The sequence below is a fragment of the Molothrus ater genome, chromosome 2 (assembly GCF_012460135.2).
Source record: "Molothrus ater isolate BHLD 08-10-18 breed brown headed cowbird chromosome 2, BPBGC_Mater_1.1, whole genome shotgun sequence".
NCBI lineage: Eukaryota > Metazoa > Chordata > Aves > Passeriformes > Icteridae > Molothrus > Molothrus ater.
Genome location: NC_050479.2, coordinates 6,130,997 through 6,147,931, shown reverse-complemented (window position 1 = coordinate 6,147,931; position 16,935 = coordinate 6,130,997). Strand labels below are relative to the sequence as shown.

Sequence of the window (16,935 nt, the reverse complement as noted above, 5' to 3'; positions counted from 1 at the left end):
AGAAATACAGGAACAAGTGGCTGTGACACACTGGGTGGGAGTACAGATTTAGCATTCCCATCACAGGGACGAGCTTCTTTGTGCAGGCACACAGCAGCACTTGCAGCAATCATCTGCTGGGAATCAGAACCTTAAAACCAGGGGACAGAAGCACATGGCATCCAGGAGATGCTGTGAACTATCCTGCTGTATCCCATCTTCAAAGGAGATCAAGGAATGGATTCTTCACTTTGATCTGTGTTGGCCTCCAGCATCTGCATGAAACACTTGGGTGAAGTCTGCCCAAGTCTGGCTTTAGATTCTTAGCAAATACTTCTCCAAGATGCCAAAATACATCAGATTGTGTCTTCAATCTGAAACACTCTGTGTAGCGTCAAGTCAGCATTATTCAAAGACTCCAACCCCACATTTCTTCAAAAGGTACATGATGCAAAACCAGGTGTTGGGGTAGTCCCAAGACAGAAACAGTACTTTCAGCAAATATGGACTCCCTTGCTTTCTCATTATTCCAACTCTTAGTAAAAACCATGTCCCAACTCCCTTTCACCAGAGGGACCTGTTGCCAGGTAGGGAGGGCCTGTGTGAGGGAGGCCTCTTCTCATCCCTGCTAAAAGTTTTGCTTTGAAGCAGCAAAGTTGCACTATCATATAACACAAACACCACCCTGTCACTTCAGACCTAGAGCTGTCAACCAGTGCCAAAATTCAGGAAGAGAAAACCCCAGCCATGTGAGACAGCTGCTGTAAGACTGGTTGAACTGGAGAGCTCGGAGTTCCTGCTAAGAGGTTGTAACCAAACCATCAGCAGAAGATAAACGTGAGCAAATATACAGACATCAGTGATGGAGACAAGAGGTACCACATGAAAGTGAGCAGTCACACCCACTTTTCCTGTGAATACCAGGCAATTAGGACACAGGCAGCAGTCAGATTCATTGGTCAGCAATTAAATGTAGAGCCCTTCAAGATAAGTTAAAGCAGAACAAAGGAACATTGCCCATGCTCTTTGTGCCAGGGACAGATATTTTGCTCAGTGATGCAAAGTCAATTGCAAGAGCACATTCAGCCCACAATGAGCAAGAGAGAACTGTAATCCTACCGAGCCAAGGCCTCTGGATACGACATCCTTCTTCAGCATCAGCTCTTTGTGCCTTCCTAACTCAGAGATGCCACGTGGCCAGCAGTGCCCAAGCTCTCTCACCAGGTTCTCAGCTGTAGGTCAACCTGATGCTCCTTTGGAACTGCAAATCCCACTTAGAGAGCAGCACCATTGCTGTTGGTGACAATGACAAGTGCTGCCAAGGCCAAGAGCACACATCTATCATCTGTCCATGTTAGTCTGAGAACCATTCCTCTTCGGAGTCAGTGCTGAACTCCATGGCAGTCAGCTTGCAAGTCCATACTGGCAAACTCTATTTACTCCAAACAAATAAGCAATAAATGAAAATTCTGAAAGGTGGAGAGAAAAAACACTCCCATAGCTGTAAGTTTATTAAACCTAGCATGGTTGAAAAGCAAAAGACGAAAAACATGATATATTTTTGTTTATTATTGCTCTTAAAGGGCTTGGTAGTCAAATATACAAGCTATGCTCTATTAAACCAGAAGAAAATAAGATATAAAATCTATGCTCACTTTTCCAATCCAATCCACCTGCTAATCTTCATTAGTGACATTAACTTCAGCTAATTCCAGTCATTTTAATTGATACATACTCTGTGTATGTGTGCGCGCGCGCGAGTATAAAAACCCCTATTTGAGAGATAAAATTCAAAATGAAGAGATTCATGTTGGTTTTGTACTGTTTTGTGCACTGCTGTAGTTTCAGTTTTTCAAGTGTTACTGATATGTCTGTTTAGAAGAGCAAAATTTAAGTATCTGATGATGTATTTATTATATTTTCAAAAAGAAAGCATGACCAATAAGTTATGATAAGAAAATACGAAATGTTGATTATTCTCCCCTTGATGTACATGCACTAATCCCATGATCCTGAATAGGGAGTTACATGCACTAAGAGGAGAAAAGGATCCTGTAAAGAGAAAGGTTATTAATTCCTTTCTCCTCTAAGCAGCTCCCCTCTTCTCAGCATTAAGAAGGGATTTATTTTGTGAGATTCTCATCATGCCCATTAATATACTGCTCAAAATGTAAGTATAAAACATAGTCAATGGTCAGCCTGCTTAGCAAGCCTCTTCTGCTAAGCCAGTACAATTTATATATACTCAATATCATCTTCAGGAAGCAAGTATACAGCATTTGTAACATCTTTCTAGGAAGCAAGAACTATACCCATTACTGAATTACTTAAGAAAAAAAAAAAAAAAGGAAAAAAAAATAACCCCCCCCCACTGTTCTCAGTCCTCTGGTTAAAAACAGGGAAAAGCCAGAGTTAACTTTATCATCAGCATTTGGATGTCTGACAGTATTTGAAGACAAATTACAAAAACATCCAGCAAGGAAAACAGTTATGGCTAGGCTCTGCTCTCCTCAGTTCCCAAAGCATATTTCAAATCCCACTAACATTTGCAACAGATTTGCAGCCCCTCTCTTAGGGAAGATTTATTGAGGGGACAATGACACACTAACGTTGGGGGTCTGGGTACAAGGATTCAGCAAGGTGGAGTCTAACAGGAGACAGACAGAACTCAGGTCAGCCTTCAAATGCTCTTGTTGAAAAGACCACAAATAAAAATCAAGTGCATGACAGAACAAGTGATTAATGACCCCAAGTAAAATATTTTTCTAAGTTACAAAATTGCTCTTCCAGTGTTTGAAAACAGAAAAACCTGTGGGAGAAGAGGTTACATTCCAACAGTTAAGAGCAAATTCGGAAAGAAGGTAAATTATTACTCTCTTATCTTGGTTACTGGAGCAAAGATGAAAACAACAACCAGTGCTTTGATAAAATCTGCTCTTTACAAAAGTGAGATAAATATTCTAGTGGCAGCTGGGTTAAAGATACAGACCCTGAGGGTTAGCTTCTGCCCTCAGTTGTAGGTCTGCAACTCATTTCACCCACTTCTGTGAGCAGCCAAGTGCAGATTGTGACCTTCAGACTTGAACATACAGGTATAGTTACCATCTGTTTGCAAATAATTCCCCAGCTATGCATACAGCAGCAACCTACAGAAACCTCCAAATGTGCGTTTGTAAAAAAAGGAAAAGAAGGAAGGAAAAAGGGAGACAGGTACAGACATGATTCTGAGCTCTAATTTTCAGTGAAAAAGACCAAAAGGTCAACAAGCAAAACTAAAGATAATTAAAATCCCTGAAGAGACCTTATACTCTTTCTAATGCTTCAACAGCACAGCTCACCTTGCAAAAAACTTCACATGAACATCTAAAGCATGATCAAGTCAAAAGAGCAGCACACCCTATCCTGACACACACAAGGTAAAAGTCCTGGCCTCATCTCAATCCATGCTGAAACTCTCATTAGAAGTTCAAGAGATACCAGCATTCAAAATTGGACTGCTACAGACCTTTCCTTTTCACATTTTTTACAAAAGAAGACATTTTGAAAACTATTGTGCTGATTTCTAGTGCTGCCTCCCAGTTTACTGAGAGAAGTTGGCTGAACTGGACTTTGGTAATGAGAGATGCAAACAGAAATAAAAGGAGAATCAAAAAAATTTCCTTCTTTACACAACTCTAAATCCCATGGCCAACCACTAATTAAAAAAAAACCAAACCAAATGAGCCCAAGCAGATTCAAAATTATGGAACATGTTTGATGTGGAAGAGGGCAAACAGCACTCAAGACTAAAGTAATATTTAGAAATTAAAGAGCCTTGAGCAGTTAGCAGGAGATAGGATGGGAGTGTTCTCCTATTGGATCTGTTCTATGGGATGTGCTGATGGATAACACGCTGCTTCCAAACTCCACTATCCCTTCTCCTGCGTTACAGAGGTCTTAAGATGTCGCCTGAAAATAAAAAGTGTCAGTGTAACATACAAACAGGATTTCATCTGTAGCCATGACAACACAGCCAAAAAGACTCTAACCCAATGAACACCTATCAATTCATTTAAGGAGGGTGTTTTTTCCTGGCTCATTAGTAAGAGAAGTTGGAAATCAATAAATGTTACGTTGGCTTTAGCAAGAGGAAACATTCAATGGCTCCTGTTGTAAAAGTGAGTGTAGTGCTCTTGACAGAAACCAGTTTTCAGTCATCTGAAGATACACGTGGCCATGGCCAATGCCCTCTTTTCTCCCCCACCCCAAGTCCCCCAACAAAGCAAGAAAAATTAGTTTCTTCTTCCACCCCACCCCAGATTTTCTCCCACAGCTTGACTACAGTAATCCTTGAACAGGCAGAAGGTTGGTGCATTCTCTTCAGTCGATGCCTCCAACTTCTTCATTCTTGGCTCAAGTTTTATTCATTAATATTAGTCATCAGTTATTAAGAAAAAGATAGTTTCTAAGTGTTTGTTGTTGTTTTTTAACTGAAGTTAATCGGATACCATAGTCTGGTTATATGTGCTGATCTGCAGCCGTCAGTTATTCCTTTTTCTTGAATTCCTGGTTGCCATAGCTGGAGCCTTTTTCTATTTCAGTTACTCCTATCAGTCTACGAACTCCAAAGGAAGCTTTAAAATATAACAGAGAAATGAGAGGCACATTAAAACCAGTCTGAGCATCCAAGGAAGTTACATGTAAGCACATGAGCAGAACCCAATGCCCAAGTCAGCAGTGACCAACAGTGTGCTGTACGAGGCTGCACAGGGATCACAGGTCAAGTGACACTCAAAGAGAGGGACAATCCAGATTAAAAAATATAATTATTGCTTCTCTTCGTTAACAGGACACGTGGCCTGAACACTGAAGCATATCCCCTCCCTCTACTTCCCTTCTTTTATTGTTAGGGTTTTTTTGTTGGGAATGGGGGGGAAAGGGAAGATTTGGTGGTATTTATGTATTTTTTGTTTCTGGTGGTGGTTTTGTTTGGTTTTTTTTTTAAATTCAGAGACAAGTTGTCTGGTGAAATATTTTTTCCTTCAGGCACCATAATAATGGGCTACACGACTCATCTACTACCACTACAGTTTTTGCTTAAGATATGAAGGCAAATTTGGCCAGATTAAAGTTTTTGAAACAATAAAAATGCTGTACAACAGAAAGACTAATGAGTGAGCTCCAAATATTTTTCCTGCAAGCTCCATTCTCATTAATTAATACACAGAACTTATTGGAGGTAAAGGATCCTGTTATGTGTCACACTGGGCTTAGCATCTTCTCTGCTTTTATTACCTGCTCCTACAAGTCCCAGGAAGGCAAGGATAAGGAGAGGTGATCCACTTGCAAAAACTCCAAAGCCAAATGTGAAGAGAGGAGAGAGGAGAACTGTGGCCCAAAAAAGAAAGTTTAGGAGAGTCCATGGTCTCCTAGGAGGTTTAAACTGCTTCCCAGGAAATACACCTTCCTGATTATACATCTCTTGCAAAGCATCCTGGGGGAAAGAGAAAAGAAAATGAGTTCACAATGCTTGCATCAAGCAGCCCAAGATCAGTCAGCTCCAGGACAACATCCAGGACAGTGTCTGTACTACAAACTCATCCAGAGTGCACAGCATCCAATTCCACCTGCTGTCACTCATTTGGGCATTTCTGTTGACCATCCAAGTGACCTTTAAGCCTTTTGAAGGCAATTTTGGCACCATCAAAAACTGAAACCTTATCATCCTCTGCACTACTAAATACCTTCATCTTGCCAGTCAATTGCTTAAGGATTTAGGGCAGCTTCAGGCCAGAGACCAGTTCAGACACTACCAACCCTCTTAGCTGGGTGCTTTTCCTTCCTGTTTTTACTCACAGAAAGGTCAGCATGATTCAGCAAAGCAGAAAAATTCTGTATGGAGAGCCAGGAGGGGCAAGGAGTGAGCTGAGAGCAGAGACAGCACCACACCAGCCCCAACCCCAGCCCTGCAACAGAGCCACTGCAGCCCAAGCTGAGCCTGCAGAGGTGCAATCCTGGAACACATCACTCAAAGGAACAAGGTGCCCACCACCTTCCCTCACTCTGTAAGGCTGCTCTTTAAGGTTTCCAAGCCATTACCAAGGATGGCTCAAGTCCAGCTATTTCTTGTTTTTATTTCTTTCTTTTTTTTTTAATTTCCCTTACAAAGGACTGAGAAGTGCAAGGCATTCCTTGCCAAAACCAGCCTTTGGGAGGACACATCCTCTGTGCAGGAAGAGGATTCCAGTTACAAAGTCATTGCAATAAATGGAATGAGAGGATTCCAGTTACAAAGTATTGCTAACACTAAGATCAATATGTGCAATACCCATGTCCATAAGCAGTACCTCCCTGTCAACACCTCACAACAAAGGTGAACAGAGGCACAGCCAACATCAGGACGGATGAGAGGAAACGGTGCCACATTGCACCAGGGGAGGGTTACATTGGACATTAGGAAAAAAAAAAAACTTTCATGGAAAGGGTTGTAAAGCAGTAAGACTGTGCAGGGCACTGGTGGAGTCATCATCCCTGGAAGTGTTCAAAAACACCCTATGGATTTTATGGATTTGTCCCTTGAGGTGAACATGGTGTTGGGTTGACAGTTGGACTCTGTTCTTAGAAGCCTTTCTCAACTTCAAAGACTCTTTGGTTCTGTAGACCTGCCAAGGGGAGGTGGGTGGGGGGAAAAGATGATGAGCTACTGCTCTTTGTAAGATAACCTCTCTCCTTAACTGAATGAGAGTTCAGATATTCAAACAAATTAGGTTGAAATAAATATAATGAAATTCAGAACAATTTGCTGCCTACCTAGAGACTGAGCATAGGCCTGGCAATGCTGCAGCACAGGTCATCATAGCTGGGGAAAGCCCAGGATACTTAAACTTTCTGTCCTCTGCTGCCTTCCCACAAAGATCAGCAATACAGAAATCAAGATACAATTTCAAGTTCAATAATCCACCACTTAGGGCTGGACAACAATTACAGCTCTCCCCTACTCCCCACAGAAGTGTTAAATCTGGTCGAGAAGTGTTAAAGTGGTTGACAAAAATGGATCTTTCTAACCATCTAAGGTTAGAAAAAGAAATGACACAAGGAAAAGCTCTGAGCCATCTGAAGGCATGCTGGGCATGTTTTATCAGTCCCTGGCAGGAGCTCCCAGGGATTGTCTGTCCCATGTCACACACCACTGCAGAAGTATTAGCAAGAGGCAGAAGGAAAGTGACAGAGGAGGAAAAATGAAAGCAAAGAACAATTGCAGCTGAAAGCTGGGACCTGCTGTCCCTGACAGACAGCTATCCCTCTTCTCAAGTGCCTAAAAACACCCACAGGGAAAATGGAGCCTTTAGAAATGCATGACAGAGATCCAAGTGCTGAAAAATGAAAAAGACACTGGATTGCTATTAGTCTTCCACAGCTCAGGCATATCTCTGAATTCTATTGTGCTTCCTGGCAATTTGAGACCTCACTACCCAGCCCTCTGCTGCCAAGGGCCTCCTTGGTCCTGCTCCTTCCAGCACTTTGAGGGATGGCTGCCTAGTTATACATAATATCCTCTCCATCCAGTGCAGGAGTGTGTATTACTCACTGCCTTAATACACTCCCCTGTGCAAGTCCCAAAAGGCAGAAAAGAATGTAAAGCTATTTACCTTTTCCTGGTAAAGCTTATGAAGCCAGTTTGCAGCTTCCTTTTCATCTTGAGGGATCTCTTCCAGAGGAAATCTCCTAGTTTAGTAGAAAGATTAAAAAATGGAAAGAAGGAAAAAAAAAAAAGAATTAAGGGAACAATTAAGGGAAAATCCAGATATTTGGTTTTATGCCTCTCCTAGGGAAGATCTTCCATTCACTAAAGGGCAGAAATCTTTGCCAATAGTGTCACTGATGGCAGAGGTCTTAAACACAGAGAACTGGGACTTAAAATCTGAGGTTTTAAGTTGGGAATTGGGTGCTATTTTAGACAAAAGAAACTGTACAAGCTCCTGTCAGTGTCAGCACATCAGTGAAATCATATTTTCCCATTCAAACACTGTTCCTCCTTCACCAGATCCACCCCTGGCTGATTTCCAGTGAGGTCAGACTGAGGCACTCAGAGCTGGGAAAAGAAAAGCAAGTGGAAAACCCAAGGGTAATTGCTGGTTACATTTTGGTAGTGAAAACCAAATTTTGGAAGCAATGGGAGGGCAGCTAAACATTCACTTTATGCCATCTCTGAGGCAAACATCTGCAGTGACTGCACTTGTCCCTCTTTGCCTCTGCAGCCCCACAGTCTGAGGCACACAGTTCTGGGGGTGTGTGACAATTGTGCTCAGTGCCAGCCCTGACCTGACCTCACTGAGAACAGGTGCCTTGCCAGAGCCCCTCTGCAGTGGTGAAGAGCCAACCATTCCCCTGCATTCTTCTGTTTTCTAGACCCCTCCAAGCCAAGCCCCTCTATGATTCTGGGAATTTGTTCTAAGACATTTCTAATGATTTCTGCATCTCATAAGCCAAATGAACACCAGATCTGGCAGATTTACTTACATGAGCCCTAACAAGAGAAACTGCTCAATTCATATCAAAATGCTCAATAAAAGCTCAGTGAAAAGCGATTTGCTGAAAGCTTTCTGGTGAAGTTGCCATGGTGCTGCTGTCACCACTAGAGGGGACTCACAGCAATCACATTTGGTGATTTCCTGATTATTTCCTCTGGAGGCAGTCGGGATAAAGACTGGATCCAGTGCAGAGCTAAGCTGCTTACCTGTGCTCAGGTAACTACGTCTGCACATACCAAGAACAGGAGCTTATGTGCTTCCCTTCTCTGAGCTACACTAAGTCTGTTGGCACAACAAGGATATGCTCCATTTTCAGCAAAACATCTGTAAAATCAGTCTCCTTACTCTCACAGCTTCTTCCCCAAAACAGAGAAAAAGTGTAGAAAAGCAACTTGAGAATATTCATTCCATCCACAAACATATTTTTAATTGAATTATCTAAGCACAGCCATTTGTAGGGTACAATTAGTAATTTTACCTGGCAACAGACTTTTACAAACCCAAACCTCTTCTAACTCTATTGAAAACTATATTTCTCTTCTTTCTTCCCATTACCCCTCCAGGAAATGAAAGAAAATTGCACCTCCATTAGCAAAAAAGGACATTTAACTGAAGGCTGCCACTATCCAGTGTACAATTAATAATTATACAGATGTACATCCATGCATGGGCACCTCAGATCCTGCTAGATATCCTACATGCACTTGCCATCAGTGTGGAATTACAGGTGGAGCTGCCTGACCAGCTGTTTTGCTGGCTGGCAAATTGTCTGCTCACTTTCCTCATCAGGAATATGTTTGGCAAGTGTAAATAGTGAAAATGAAACCCCTTGCAAATGAGCAACTCCACCTCTCCATGGACAGCTTCACAGTCATCTTTTCAGCTGAGAGACTAAAATGTTGTGGATGTTGCAGCAACACACAGACCCAAGGCAAGAGGGGAAAGGTGTGGGGGGAAGGGAAAATGGCTCTTTTTTTTTTTTTAACTTTTAAAAACCAAGCATCAGCCTCATCACCAGAATACAGCAATATCTTCCAAAAGGTGGATGAATCCTACAGAGAAGCAGAAGCAAACTGACTAAAGAACTGTGGAAAGAATAACCAGGTCATGTCTCAGGTACAAGCATAAAAGGGAAAAGAAGAAATTCAACAGGATTGGTCGTTTTTATGATCACAAGGAAGCCCTTGAAGCAGAAGGCAGCAAGGAGAAAGCAAGAAAGAGAAGAGGTGTGTGTGCATGCAAATGTGTATGTCCTGCATGGGGTTAGGTGTTAACAGCTACTCTTTGAGGCAAAGGAACAGTGAGGAATGTGACCAATGTCCCACCTCATTCACAGGATGTCTGAATTTCAGCATTTTTAAATTTTTAATCTGCAGATCAAACCATGTGAGTGAGGGAGAGAAACTGGCATGTAAAGGAGCTTTAGACTATTTACTACGAGGGACCACTGAAGCTGAAGGTCGAGGAGAAGTGGACTACAGGAAAGGAAATTACCCTGTAAAATCTGAATACACTTCAACATGCTAAACTATGCATCTTAGGGCTCACCTCCATCAGTAAATGCTCACCTTACACACATATCTGCTTCATATTTCTTTCCATAAAGAATTCCTAATAAAGACGGGTTCTTGTTTCCTCTGAAATTTAGTGTTACATCATACACTGCTGAAACTGTTAGGAAAAAAAAATAAAACAGGGCTGTTACAGCAGCAATTCTAGCAAGCTCCTTCTGGCATCCTTGCTTGAGACAGCAAGAGAGCCTTGTGCAAGCCTTGCATTAATGATGTGTCAGAGTCCTCCACTATTCTGTGTTTACACACCACATTTATCTGCACCAGCCCCCTGACACTCCCAGCACTGTAAAACACCAGATGACTTGATGAACTAAGCAACATAAAAAGGTTTTCAGTATTTCTTAAGACTGGTGTCTGACAGTTCTGTGGCAATTTACAAGTTACCAGCTGACATGCTGGATCCTCATGACTGCCAGCTCACTAATTGTAACGAACAACCGAGCAGAATATGCTGGTGCTAAACAACACATTACAAGTGCTGCAAAGCTTGGCAGTACCTGTTCCCCTGAGACACTGGACAGCAGTGGTGAAACCTTTGGTTCTGGGCAACAGGTGGTATTTCAGTTTAGGCAACCCCTTAGATTCAGCTACTTCCATACTGATGCGGTGCTTGGTCTCTGTGAATCGAGTTCCTTCACAGTACAGCAGAAACTGTGCAAGACAAAAGCAAAAAAAAAAAAAAACCAAGAGATATCTTGAGATTTCAAAAGAAATCCAGCAGTATACTGAAAATTTGTCCAAGATAAACAGACATGTGCACACCCTTCAGTTGTGTCAGCTCTTCACCAAGTATGAGGCATAAGCACCAACTCTCAGCTCATTTACCATTACCTTTACATTTAACAACACTTGTACCAAATTTAAGGTGACAAAAAGACAGCCCTAGTTGTGGCATTTAGAATGCACAGAAATTAGGAAATTGATCCACTCAAGTCAATTTTAATCATGATTTCAATTACCAAGCAGGAAGTCTTGATTTAAATAATCAATGCTAACTACATTTTGCACTTATATTTTCTAGTTGTTTTCCCTAGAGACTCGTCCTTGGTTCTCAGTTGTAGAATCATTAAATTGTATAGATTTGAAGCTCAAGTTCAGTCTTGAGATCTTCTAATTGGTAGGGTTTATTCTGTGTTTTCTTTTCTATCCCTTACTTATCAGAAAGATATAGTCAATATAATTCATATCTATATATTCAAGCAATTAAGTAGCTTAAAATACATTCTCCAGATTCTTACTTTTTTCTGTCTTTGTAATGGTAGAAAATTACAATGCATTCACAATGTTCTAGTTAGGGCTTAATGTTTCACTATTAATTTTAACAAGCTGTACTGGATAATACTGAAAACTCACTTAAAATGCATAAAAAGCCTCTTAATGTTTTATAAGCCAAATAATTGTACATTACATGTGCTGCTATAAAAGCAAAATTGAGAATTTATCAAAACCTTTGCATTCAAAGCTCTAAGAAGGTTAATGGGTTGATTACACCACTGTGATGCTGCAGTGAAGTTTAACAGCATTGCACACAATGAAACAGAGATGTTTTACTCTTGATTTTAAATAATGTCAAAATAAAAAGGAAAAAATGTAACTGCAGAAGCAGATATAAGCTTGCCATATGTTCTCACAGAGACTTTTTGGGAAACCTGCAATTTCACAGATCAATGAACACACTAACAGGAACTTTCCATCAAAATCCATGGCCTGTGCAGTCAAATTCACTCACTTCTCCAAACAAGATTTTTTTTGTTGATGTGTCTTTTCAGCCTACCTGAGAAAATGTTACGCAGATGTAGCAATCAAATGTAAGGGTTTTTTTAATAGGCACAAAATAAGTTTGGACAAAATCATTAGTATCACACAAGCCTGATTTATAAATGATTCTCAAGCTTCTGAACTGTTTCCCAAATGGTTTCCCTTACCAACAGCCAAAAAGCACTACCAGCATATCCCAAAAGACCTCCTGAAACAGAGCATGGCTTTTCCATGACAGCTCTTGGAAGTGAGCACACCTTTTCCTGACACACAAAGCCACAGGCACCAGTCTGTCACTGATTCACTTCCAGCAGCCAACACCAGATGAGAGACTCAACACTTACCCACATATATTCAGGATAATCAGACAAACGTTTCAACCCCTCAATGACTGTATCTCTGTCCTCTTCCCATTTCCTTTTGCAGAAAACAATCTCAAGGAAGTACCACGTCCAGCCGATTAGGGGCACATAGAGCAGCTCTCTCTTAGCAAGAACTTTGGAACTCTTGGAGAGAAAACAAAAGTGACAATCCAAAAATGTCATTTGCTCATTTGTGCAATGAGGTCAAACACATTAAAGCTAAGATGATGGAGTTGGATCTGGGAACTTAAATGCAAAGAAACTGTTTATAGGTGGGTTTTAAGCAGTGTCGGGATCATTAGCTGGTCAGAGTGACCCCAAGAAAAGTTGGAAAGTCTCTTTTCTCAGCCTGACACTTGAAGAAGGAGTCAGAGCTCTTCATTTCTTGGTCTCAAGGTTGCTTATTGTATCTTATCTATAAAAAATTTTCTCCTGTCCTGCCGAGGTCGGTCCAGCAGGACAGCTCCAGGCACTCTGCCTGCCCCAGGGCAGTGTTATGTCTTTATACTAAAAACTACATGTACAATGTTTACAATTGCTTTCCAATACCTATCACCTGTGTTAGACAGTGAGCTTCTACTCTAAACCAGTCCCAAAGTGCCAACATCACAGCAGAAGATGGAGGCCAAGAAGAAGAAGGAGAAAGTTCCCTCCATCTTGCCTCCTGAACCCCCATACCAGAAACCCCAAAATCTACTTTTCCACCCCGTGATAACTTCACTATTATTCTACCTAAACTGTTGTGGCTTGCTGATCTTCATCTAAGGTTGGTAACTTGCTCCACAGGTCATTATCAAACCCACAGGTGTTTTGGGCTCTGTGCCAGGGTCTCTGAGCCCCTAGCAGGGGTCTTGGCTGCTCAGGACAGCAAGAGGGATGTCCAGGGTCCTGACAAAGCAGACCTGCCACCCTGCAGAGGAAAGGGAAGCTCATGGCCCACATACCCCCAGCACTCCAAAGCGCTCCGTCATCGTCCAGCCGCACAGGAAGTCGATCTCAAAGTTGTGGTTCAGGATGATGATGACATGTTCCTTCCCAAAGGTTTTCACCGTGGCCTCGTCTGAGAACAGGGTGCACTCTGTGCCTGACCACCATTCCAGCAGCATTACCAACTCTAGCAAACATGATGGAGGTGGAGAGAGGAGTTAGGGGTACCCCTTACAGAAAGCATTTAGAGTTTCCTCCTCAGCCCCATTCACTGCCCAGCCTCTCCTGCCTCCCAACACCATCACTTCACCAAACCCATCCAGCAGAGATGAAACAGAAGCTTGGAAGGGTACAGACCACACCATATTACCATCCCTAAGCAGTATTTAAGGCACCAGACATATGCATTATGGATAATTCAGCAAGTTTTTAACAGTGACAAGTTTGGGCATTGCATTTCAAATGCAAAATTTGATGACCACTGGAAAAAAAAGCCCCAAGACTTTTATGCCTGAAAACAGACAGTGGAGCTGTTGATTGCTCCACTAAATGAGCACAGTTCCTCCCAGGTGGAATAGAAATTATGCATAGATGCAGCCTAATGTTTTTACTCCACATGAAACAAGCCTTATGGAGGTAAACAGACCAATAAAGGTCTTTTAAAGGGATGCAGTGACATAGATCTTCTGTGATAGATTTTAATATTAAAACACAGGGCTCTAATTGTTCTGCATTATGATCATCAACACAGAGTTAAAAACAGAAAATTGAGCTAATTTATCAAAATACCTGGGCAAATATAAGAATGGTAAATTTTGTCTTTCTTTTAGTGCAAAAGAACGAGCCCTTTTCCCTCCATTTACTCCAATTTTAAAGTATCACAACAACTCTTATTCCACCCTGAACATTTGTTACCCTTTTTTATTTTCCACCTCCCCTTTTTCATCATAAAACCCCCTTCCACTTAAATTCAGCATGCACTGACTGTAGTTGCTATGGTTAGCTTATTTCCCTCATTTCAGTACATGGAGGCAGATGGAAGGCATTGCTTGCATCATGGGACAACTATAAAAAGTATGAGAATAGTTCATCCTCCCAGTAGGAAGATTTGCTTCCCTGCAAACTGTAGTCATTGGGTTTTTTTTTCCTTTCAATGAGATGTGGTTGAAATAAAAATGTGGTTGCACAAATATAGCAGTTACAAAGAGTTCAACCCCTCCCACATGACTACACCTGCAGGTTCCCCCTCTGTTCCCTCTATCAGGCTCTGCCAGGAGGTTTTTCAGCTTCCCATTGGGAGTTTCTGGTTTTGCCAAACAGGGCAGCACCTACCCAAACAAGGGTTTCTGATCAGTGGGATCAGACAAGGTCACCTATCCATACTGCTAAACAGGAGTTTGGGATCCAGTCTTGCACCACTCCAGAGAGAAGGCAAACACAGGATTTGGGCGAATAATGAGGAAAACCAGTCCTGGTCTGCTCAGGGTCCAGAGCTCACCTAGCACTGTATTTTTTCACTCATGACCACTCACTCACCCACCAGGTTATTCCCCTGTATCACTTTCAGCACTTGCTCATTTGGAGGAATGACAAAGTTATGCACCTTGCTGGCCAAGAGAGCTTAACCCCAGTCACCTGGAAATATGGCAGAGGAAAGACAGAATTGTCTTGTTCCTTCACGCCAGGTACAGGTTTCTATCACTGCTTCCCAGCTTTGCATGCTTTCTGTTCACTCACCTTCCTTTCTCTGGTTATTCTGGCTCAGTAAAAGGGGAAAGAGGACAGCAAGAGTGTCCTCAGATCACCTTCCAAGCAGGTGGCCAGGAGAATGGACCAGTGGTACCAAACACATCGTGGTACTCTGAGCAATTTTCCCTTCCCATTGCTGACTGTGTACCAAGGAGGAACACCTCCAGTACCTGCTACATTTTCTTATAAAATTATAATCACCTGGGTGTGTTTCTTCTTCAAAATCAGGGGAAAAAAATCTGCAGAGGCCATTGTGGATGTGACTTTCTGCAGAACCTTTTTCCCTAAAACAGTGAAGGATTTGCCAGAGTTCATACTGAGAGAGAAGGGCTGATGAGCCAAAGGATTAACACGAGGAAACAGATTGTCCTTTACAAGTGTGCTGACAAATGATGTAATTATAACCAGGAGTGGGCTCATTTCCTTTTTTCAGTGTGTGGGTTACAGCTCCTTTGCGTGGCACTGATCCTATCAATGCTACACAAGAAATCCTTCTGAATGAAGGAATGGCAACACTTGCACTGCCCAGGACAATTCCTGTAGGGAATAAGCAACACCTGGCATCAACCACCCCAGCAGCTGGGGGTCCCACAAACCAAAGCATTTACAGCCTCATAAGCCCCCTAAAAATAAAGCAAAGAAGGGGCACAGCATATCCCTCAGCTGGAAGTACCAACATTTGAGAGGTTATTTTTGCAACAGGACGAACCCAAACACGCTGCACTCTCCAAGGGTGTGATTCATCTGCAAGGAGCTGACGTGGGAGAGCTGCAAGTACAGACTACCTGTCATGAATTTATGGGTTTATGTTGGGGCCAGAGCCTGAGAGGCTTCCTTCCCCAAATGTCTGTCAGTAACATTGGATAGAGTCTCTCTCCCTCCCCTTTGGAAGCTGGCCTTTATGTATTTGAGAGGAGAGGCAGTAAGAACAGAGCCTGGTTTTCAGTACAGAGCCTGTGTTTCACCTGTGTATCCCTCCCTGCGCTGATCCTCTGCCAGCTGGGCAGAGCAGCTTCTCTTACAGACCCTCAGCCTAAAACCACAAACAGCTTGGAGAAAGTGAGCAAAATGTAGCATCCAGAGCAGAACACCAACCTACAGGTTCCTTCCCAAAAGGCTTCTCCATACTGAAATATATTTCATTATGGATGGCAACACTGGGGTTACTGCATTTACACAGCTTACCTAAATTGCTATAAATCACAATTGAAGAGCATATTCTGGCAGCTCTTCCTTTACAGGCCATCAGCTCTCTGCAATCCCACATAACATTTACATTGATTTTCATAGCTTAATTTCCCAAGATGTTAATTTATAACAGGCTCCACACTAGGGGTTATCCTATGTACAAGCAATTATCTGCTCAGCTTCTCCAAACCTCTTTGAACAATGGTGTGGGTTATTTCCAGTGTTTAGAGGTTGTAAGACAGCAGCATTTAAAGTGTGGGTTTTTTTATGCACAGTGCTAACTAAAGGACCAAGCATCTCATATCCTCAGAAAAGCTTAACTATTAATGCAGCAATTGTTTTCAGCATGAGATCAGATTCTAGATTATTAAAAGCACAAAGAAATTCTTACAAGCAAATTAAAAATAAAATTTCCTATATGTCCCCACTCTCATCCAACCAAAGTAATTTGGAAGTTTCTACTAAGCTCTTCTACTACAATACCTTTTTCCCTGAGAATTTGCCTGCTAGTCTGTTTAATTTCCTTTCTCCTGTGCTTCTCAGTAGGCAGGACAAAAAGCACAGTAAAGGCAAGGACAAGCTTAAAAAGAGACTGAACCAGACACCTCAGAGAGTTTTTGTTGGTGATACTTCACATGGATGATTTACAAAATGTGGGTGCCTGTCAGTGGACTGCTGAACTGTAATTTCAGTGTTCATTCTGGTGACTCATTTACCCAAAGTGGGAGTTGGATGCTGAGCTGAGCACTAAGGTAAGTGGCCATGCATAAAGGGAAGGGATGGAGAATGGAAACCAATTAGATGATTCACTGCTGAAACAGGAGGTGACATTTGGGCTAAGGAGCCTTCTAAACACTCTAAACATTTTCAGAAATCCAGCTCTGTGAG

The 16,935-nt window shown here is 42.1% G+C and overlaps 1 protein-coding gene across 3 annotated transcripts in view; it reads right to left on the bottom strand.

The window, feature by feature from the left end:
- Window positions 1–1,528: 1,528 nt before the first annotated feature.
- AGPAT3 (1-acylglycerol-3-phosphate O-acyltransferase 3) overlaps window positions 1,529–16,935 on the bottom strand; it is an 88,715-nt gene continuing 73,308 nt past the window's right edge. For all 3 annotated transcript variants that reach the window (XM_036394485.2, XM_054518188.1, XM_036394399.2), the window contains 7 exons: window positions 13,128–13,297; window positions 12,166–12,327; window positions 10,561–10,714; window positions 10,058–10,160; window positions 7,608–7,683; window positions 5,254–5,452; window positions 1,529–4,592 (listed from right to left, as the gene is read on the bottom strand). In XM_036394485.2, coding sequence (XP_036250378.1) covers window positions 4,504–4,592; window positions 5,254–5,452; window positions 7,608–7,683; window positions 10,058–10,160; window positions 10,561–10,714; window positions 12,166–12,327; window positions 13,128–13,297 — 953 coding nt within the window. In that variant the 3' untranslated portion in view covers window positions 1,529–4,503. The remainder of the gene's footprint in view (window positions 4,593–5,253; window positions 5,453–7,607; window positions 7,684–10,057; window positions 10,161–10,560; window positions 10,715–12,165; window positions 12,328–13,127; window positions 13,298–16,935) is intronic.